The sequence below is a fragment of the Canis lupus genome, chromosome 35 (assembly GCF_048164855.1).
Source record: "Canis lupus baileyi chromosome 35, mCanLup2.hap1, whole genome shotgun sequence".
Taxonomy (NCBI): Eukaryota; Metazoa; Chordata; class Mammalia; order Carnivora; family Canidae; genus Canis; species Canis lupus.
Genome location: NC_132872.1, coordinates 8081746 through 8090023, shown reverse-complemented (window position 1 = coordinate 8090023; position 8278 = coordinate 8081746). Strand labels below are relative to the sequence as shown.

The 8278-nt window shown below is 40.3% G+C and overlaps 1 protein-coding gene across 1 annotated transcript; it reads right to left on the bottom strand.

Annotated features, from left to right (window-relative positions):
* COX17 (cytochrome c oxidase copper chaperone COX17) lies at positions 1-8218 on the bottom strand. Its single transcript, XM_072812343.1, has 3 exons — positions 8017-8218; positions 5945-6033; positions 1-141 (listed from the first exon to the last, which is right to left on the bottom strand). The coding sequence occupies exons 1-2, from the start codon at positions 8121-8123 to the stop codon at positions 5949-5951; spliced, it is 192 nt and encodes a 63-aa protein (XP_072668444.1). The 5' UTR covers positions 8124-8218; the 3' UTR covers positions 1-141; positions 5945-5948.
* Between the last annotated feature and the right edge of the window lie 60 nt (positions 8219-8278).

Here is an 8278-nt window from a genome sequence, read left to right as displayed (position 1 = left end):
TTTCTGACCAGTGATATTTTCCTTTATTTTTTTTAATAAATTATAAATACTTTTTCCATTTATCAAAGTTCCTCAAAGAATTCTCAAAACTATTCAATCTTCTTCATTCTTCAAGGATTATTCATTTACAGAGTAAACCACCTACAAAAAAAAATTTATATTAGAAAATTAGATTTCAAACATCGTGCTACAGCTATGGAATTAGGGAATTAAGACCACTAGAAATGAATGTCTCATCCACCTACTATTAACCAATTGCCACAATTATTCTAAACCACAGTTTAGAATTAAAAAACTCTACAGTTTTAAATTCTAATTTTGTCTAACTAAAAAACATCACTGAAACTATTCAATCCAGTACTTTTTTTAATCTTTAGAAGTCTTTGTTAAAAACTCTGTATTTATTTACTAAAAAATCTCTTCCCCAAAAGACTAGGGCAGTTTATTTTTACAGATAGTCAAGATAAGAGACTTGCAAAGCCCTCCTTGCTGATTCAAGTATGTTTGGCAAAGACCCATGAAGTGGAAGGCAGAAGGTCAGCTCTGCATACAAGGCACTTCCTGTGGAAAGTTACTCACTTTATCCCCAGAGCAAAATATGGGTAACCCTTTTGAAATCTATTTAGAAATCAGAAAAGGAAAATAGTGGAGGATAGGTTTGCTGGTCTAAGTCAAGCAGTATCAGGCTTCTATCCATGTTGTTCTCACCCACCCCAACTCCCAGCCCCTATTCCAGAAGACAGAGAACAATGCTTAAAACAGTTAACTAAATAATCTGGGTCAGACAACTCTTCAAACCCAAAGCAAGTGCTTCTTCCTTCATCTAGCTATTATTCCCTGCGTGTGGTTTAGAAAAGGTAAGCCTCATCAATAATACAAACATCTAAACTTTTTCTAAAAGGCTCAAAGGAAGAATACACTTAAGGAAAGGACTGAGCAGGAAAGATAAGCAAAACAGGAGCCACTCAACACTGTAAGAGATAGCAATCCATAGTACTGCTGCCTCTTTTACCACTAACTATGTATCAGGAGGGGCTATCCCGAAAGCCTCTGGGTGTAAACCTCTTGGTTATATATCTGGGTAGAAAGTCCTCGACAAAAGAGACCCTGTCTTTCTCATGCTGGCATTTTCTAGGGTATTCAACAATAAATATATATTGAATGAATATAAGTTTGAATAGCAAGAAATAACACCTTTTCTGGATTTTCTTGGGATATTTTCATACATAATCAGTTGTGTATGTGTGTGAAATCAGCACATTTTAACCAACTATTATGTTCTGTTAAACAGTAACTACTGAGTATCTCCACTACTCAGTGCTAGTCCTTTCATTTTCCTTCAATGATTTTAGCCCCCAAACTGAGTTCTCAGGGTTCCTTCTGACTCCTGAAGTCAGCAAGATACTAGCTACCATTTCCTCTTTACATTTTTAAGCAGGTTCTCAGTTCCTCTAGTTTCTTTCAGTAAGAATCTTAAGATAGAAGAAAGTGTCAAAAATCACCACCATCACACACTTATTTTTCCTTAGGAGTAGTTTTCAAGTTTCTGCCTTTGCTACCATTAAATATTTAGATAGTTTATATTTAGCAATACCCCGGCTACTTCTTCAGCTTAAACCCAGTGGTTCTTAAAGAAGGTTACATGTGAAAATTATCTAGGAGTTTCTGAGTCAACAGGAACAGATCAAGGCCCAGGGCATGTGAATTTTGGAAAACAGTCCTTAGGTGATTACAAGGTACACCTCTGGTTGAATGTAGCCTACTTTTAGGCTACTAAATTCAAGGTACAATAAGACCTATCTTACTTAGGATATGGCATTAAAATCTACAAAGGTTTTTTTTTTTTTTAATCTCAAGTTTATTTATTTATTTTTTTAATTTTTATTTATTTATGATAGTCACACAGAGAGAGAGAGAGAGGCAGAGACATAGGCAGAGGGAGAAGCAGGCTCCATGCACTGGGAGCCCAACGTGGGATTCAATCCCGGGTCTCCAGGATCGCGCCCTGGGCCAAAGGCAGGTGCCAAACCGCTGCGCCACCCAGGGATCCCTACAAAGGTTTTTGAATTAAATAACTTTTGTGATCATTACTGGGAAGATCTAGGTGTCAAAACTAGGTTTCCTTTAAAGCTATCCTCAGAAAAATGTGGTCTAAGTCTAAGAGATACCAACTTAGGTTTATCTTATAACAATGTAGACAGTAGTACTGGGTTTTACAGCCAATAAGCTGGTTACTGAGTTATATGTACCAACACATTTCAACAATAGGTCTTTAATTTGCATTCATAAGGTTTTAGGATTGAAGATCAAAACTATGTGCATTCCTAAAAATGAGTATGTTGGCAATAAGATCTCATTAAGTGCAAGGAATGAAGTCTAAAGTGTGTTTTAGAGAACATAAAAAAAAAAATAGAGAACATAAAAGACCTACACTCTTAGTGTTAATTCCACCAGCTAGCCATTCTTAGCTTGAGCAAGTCTTTTTTTTTTTTTTTTTTTTTTTTTTTTAACTTCACGGTCTTTTTATTTTTACTTCACTGTTTGTCCATTTCCCAATGGGAGTTGGGGAAACAGGACACCTGGGACCAAAGGAGATCCAAACACCTGTTCCTTTTCCAAAAGTACTATCATGCCGAAAACGAAAACATGACATTTGAATTCTAAGAAGGCCGTATGTGGATTCAGACTGCTCTCCTCATAACCAGGGTTCAAAAATACATAATCAGGTCATATATTCAACAGACCTCAACTGAATGTCTGCTATCCACAATTCCCAAGATATGGGCTATTCCGTTCTGGTTTCTATCTGATAGTTTACAAATCCTATTCATACACCTGTCATTTAATCATCACAATGACTCTGTGAAGTAAAACTAAGGTTCAGAAAGTTAAGGACTTGACGAAGACCACACAGTTAAACACCAGGTCTTGTAAGTCCAAAGCTCTTGCATTTTCTTCTACACACAAATCAAGTATATAGGAATCACTCTCATTCTTTGTCCCAATAATATAAAGACAACTAGGACATCTTTGAGTCCTTGTGAATTCATGTTAAGTATGACAACAGTTGTAGCACCCTTAAAAAATCACCCTTTTAATTTTTTAAAAAAGATTTTATTTATTTTACTTGAGAGAGAGAGAGTGTGTGTGAGCACAAGCAGGGGCTATGGGGTAGAGCAAGAAGCAGACTCTTTGAACCAAGTGGGGAGCCCAATGCAGGGCTGGACCCTAGGACCCTGGGATGATGACCTGAGCCAAAGGCTGACACTTAACTGACTGAGGTACCCAGGTGCCCCTAAATCACCCTTTTTATCAGGACAGGCTTGGCATTAGCAAAAAGTTTACACAACAACCTAGGAAGAAAGTTAGATTATGAACAAGGAAACTATGTATAAATGTTAAGATTTTAGGTCTTTAAAAATAATAAGTAAACTCACTCTTTTAAAGAACACCCCCCTCCACACACATACACCCAAACTTACTTATTTTACAAAATGATTCACCATAGGATTTAAAGAATGCCACTTAAGAGACACGCCTGGGTGTCTCAGCGGTTGAACATCTGCCTTTGGCTCAGGGTGTCATCCCAGGTCTGGGGATGGAGTCCCCTATCGGGCTCTCTGTGAGGAGGCTGCTTCTCCCTCGAGGTCTCTGCCTCTCTCTGTCTCTCATGAATAAATACATTTTAAAAAAATCTTTATAAATAAAGCCACTTAAGTATGTCATGTACACACAGAGTAGATATACCATACCATATATAAAATCACAAAATGTATTATGGTTCTCTTTTTATAAATTAAAAAAATAAAATCCAGAGAGGATTAGTGTCTTGAATGTTAAATGTAGCTGAAGTAGAATACATGCTAAGCTAGAGGTCCAGAGAACCAAAATTAAGTCTCAGGGCTTTCAGCCTAGACTATTTTCCACTACATAGTGGTATTTCTTATCAGCTTGGAACAGGTTCCTTATCTGTCCTTTTTTTTACAGCTCAAAGAAGACTAGCCATATGTGAAATTCTAAAGAGGCAGGAGAGAGGTGAAAGGGAAAGAAGCCAGACTTTCTATTGCTGTTATATTGGTATGTGACTTTGGCATTATCTCTCAGCTATTATTAAGTTAAAAGTGGTGGTGTGGTGTGGATGTTGGGCGGTGGGAGGGGTGGGCAAAAAGCAAAGAAGTCTGCCTGGAGACAGAGGCTCCAGTTCTGATCTTGCTAACTCACTTTGGGAGCCATTCCATACCTACAGGCCTTAGTTCCTCATTTATTTATTCATTTAATTAACAACTCTCTGTTGAGCACCTACTATGTGCCAGGCATAGTTATAGGGATATGACAGTGAGTAAAGCAAAAATTCTTACTTTCTCAGAGTTTATATTCTACTTGGAGTAAAGCAATGCAGATATTAAATAAATATCTATTATGCAAGCAGTGATGTTAAGGATAGTGTAGCCACTAGCCATTTGTGGCTATTCAAATTAAAATAAAGAAAACTAAAAATTCACTTCTTCAGTTTTACTAGCCATGTTTCAGAGGCTCAATAATCACATATGGCTAGTGGCTACCACAGTGGAGAGTGAAGGTACAGAACATTTTCACCATCACAGAAAATTCTATCAGACAGTACTGGGATAGAGTGATGGAGAAGGGATGCTATTTCAGATGGAGTGTTGAGCCAAAGCTTTTCCAATGAGACTTTAAAAATTTTTTTTATTTATTAATGTGAGAGATAGAGAAAGCACAAGATGGGGAGGGGCAGAGGAGAAGGAGAAGCAGATTCCTCACTGAGCTGGGAGCCCCATGAGAGGCTCAATCTCAGGACCCCAGGATAATGACCTAAGCCGAAGGCAGACACTTAACCGATTGAGCCACCCAGGTGCCCCATAAGGTGACTTTTGAACAGAGACCTGAATGAAGTGCGGGAGGGAATTCAGGTGCTATCTGAAGAAAGAGCTTCCAAACAAAAGATCATTTATTTGTGGGACTGTATAATTTAAGGTCCCTTTCAGCATTAAAATTTAGGTTCAAAGTTCTTAAAAAAAAAAAAAAAAAAAGGTCTGAGGTTGTAGTATTATTAGAAGCCTAGTACAAAAGAAATAGTGAGAATTCCTTTTTCTTTTGCAGAAAGCAATGCTTCCATGTATTGCCTACTCCCTATTTAAAAGCTCCTACTAAAGACCCACAACAGGGCACCTGGGTGGCTCAGTTGGTTAAGCATCTGCCTTCGGCTCATGATCCTGGGGTCCTGGGATGGAGCCCTACATCTGGCTCCCTGCTCCGTGAGGAGTCTGCTTCTCCCTCTCCCATTCCCCCTGCTTGTCCTCTCTGTCAAAGAAACAAAATCCTTAAAAAAATAAAGACCCACTTCAGAGACAAGAAGTAAAGATTATTTTCTTTTTAGTTCCTTTAAGTCAGACAACTGAACATTCTGAGCTTCTTAAATTATTATCTCTTCTGACTCTGACGTAACTCTAAAGGCTTTTATCAAACCCTGTTTTAAAAGATAAATTCTCCCTCCCCAAATCCACTGAATGCCTCTCAACTTATTAGCATCATTTAGTCCCTACATTAGAAACTGAAAATTATTTTTAAGTGAGACTTGAGCATCTTAACCAGGTGAACTACACTTTGAATGGAAGCTTGCCCAATGACTGCTAAATATGCAAAGCACAAATTTGAAGCAATAAGCTTATGTATTATCTTCCCAATCAGAAAGTATCACGCCATAAAAAAAAAAAAAAAAAAAAAAAAAGGGATCCCTGGTGGCGCAGCGGTTTGGCGCTTGCCTTTGGCCCAGGGCGCGATCCTGGAGACCCGGGATCGAATCCCACGTCGGGCTCCCAGTGCATGGAGCCTGCTTCTCGCTCTGCCTGTGTCTCTGCCTCTCTCTCTCTCTGTGACTATCATAAAAAAAAAAAAAAAAAAAAAAAGAAAGTATCACGCTCACCATTTCATATCTTAAATCCCAGGGCTCTCATGCACTCCTTGTGGGCCTCAATTAGGTGTCCACAGTGCTCCTCTCCTTTCTCAATGATGCTATAAAACAAAATGTACTTGTTATCTAACAAAGTAGGCATTAAGTACATTACTAGTAAACAAGCAGCATGATAGTGATGGGGGGTGAGACAGAACATGGGTCTGATGGAATGTAGCTGAAGCTTTACTTTTTTATTTCTTCATTTTTGTATTTATCTTTTTATTGGAGTTTGATTTGCCAACAGTAGCTGGAGCTTTAAAAAAAAAATGCTATTACACCGAATGGCTTTGTTTTTATTGGCTTTTGTAATATTTCTGTGCCCATGAAGATATTCCACAGACAACTAGCTTTTAGGGAGAATCTAATTAGAAGAAATAATTATGCCTATCAAATATTGCCTCTAGCTTATATCCAAGGAACATACATAGTTCTCTAATGAAATAAACCATCTGAACATTTACCTTCAATTTGCCTACTATAAAATAATTAAATTTTTCATTCTGCCCTACATTCAAATAGACCCAAATAAATCTCCTTCTAATCAAAATACACCCAACCACATAAACATCAAGATCTGCCAGCCAACAGCAGCCTAATGAGCCTCCCTCATGATGATCAAAGAACTTTCTATTTGTAGGATGCACAAAGTAAAAACTAGGACCATACAGCTTGACTTCTAGGGCCTGAAAAGGCAATTTTAGTAAAGATGAAGTTAAGCCGAATTTAATTATAAGAAAAAACTGACTACTGACTATAGATATTTGTGCATAGTGGTCTGAGGCAACTAACACGAAAACAATCGGAAGGATAGGTTTTCCTTCTTTAAAGACCATCCAGAAAGAAAGAAAGAAAGAAAGAAAGAAAGAAAGAAAGAAAGAAAGAAAGAAAGAAAGAAAGAAAGACCATACATCCTTCAATAGCTCAAGGGCTGCCTGCAGATGAAGGGATGCTGGGGATAGAGCCCCCTGTGAAGAGAACAGCTGGCGAGGCCCTCTGTGGCTTGTATCATTGACCTGTACAGTAATCCTAGAGGCGGACACTTTTATTAGACCCATTTTACAGACACAGGACGCAGGTACCTTAAGTGATTTGCTCAAGGTCACAAAGCTGGTGGACCAAGGATTCAAATCAAACCTTGACTCTGCATCTCAGGCTCTCAGTCATGACTCCGGGCTCTTTTTAAGATTCAATAAGCACTTACTGTAAACCAGGAAAGCCATTTCTGCATCAGACTGTCGCCTTTCGATTCTTTCGCGGTATTATTTGCGAAGTATCGAGCAGTAATAAAAAGCACTAAGCTCCTTACAACTTAACCGCACTATGCCACTTTTGAATTTTTTTTTTTTTTTTTTGGTGTGAGGATAAAAAAGGGGCTGGAGGGAGAGGTGTGCATTCACATTTTCTGCCCATTCCCCCCGAATGAGATTTGTTCCACAGTCCACAACGGAGGCGGTATCAAATGAAAAGAAACGAAACCTTCCGTGGGTTGATGGTAATTGGTAATTTAGATGTACTATTCTCAACACGGTGTCACCCTGCTTCACAGATGATTTTTTTCATTCATCTCTCCAAAGATGATGGAGGAGAAGAGGCAAGGGGGACTCCAGTACTTTTAAGACACGTAACCGGGTCCCGCTGTGCTAAAATTTTACCAGAAAACTTTTACTCTTCGATCTTGCCAAGTCTTCTCTCCTACCCCGTACCGGGTGGTAACAGCAATCATTAGTATAGACTTCCATTAATTTTAAGCTCCTTTTTAAGTCAATTCGCATCTTTCATCTATTTCTACGTATTTAGGAGACCGAAGGGCAGCACTTGACGCGTAACAGATGCTCAAAGACCCTTTGCAGAAAAGCTGAACGGGTGAAGCGAGCCCGCTTCGTCCACGTCCCCCGGCTGGGCTACGGGGACAGCCGGCCCACAGCCCACGGCGCCCTACAACTCCCAAGGGCGCAGCACAGCGAGCCGGGTCCGGTACGAGCCCGAGGCCGAGCGGGGTACGGAGGCACCTGCCCGCCGCCCCCTCCCGCTTGCGCACTGACCACGCATCGCGCGCCTTCTTGGTCTCCGGGCAGGCGCAGCAGGGCTTCAGCGGCTTCTTCTCCTGTGAGTCAGATGGGGCAGGGCTTGCGGCCGCCAGGCCCGGCATCTTTGAGGCCTAGAGGCAGCAATGAGCACCGCCACCTTACCCGGTTCCAGGCCCGGCGCACGCCGATTCGCTCGCCGTCACTTCCGGCGGAGCCCTACGGGGGACAGGAAGTCCCGCCCCTCCCCCCACCGCAGGAGACGGAGCGGGGAAACTTG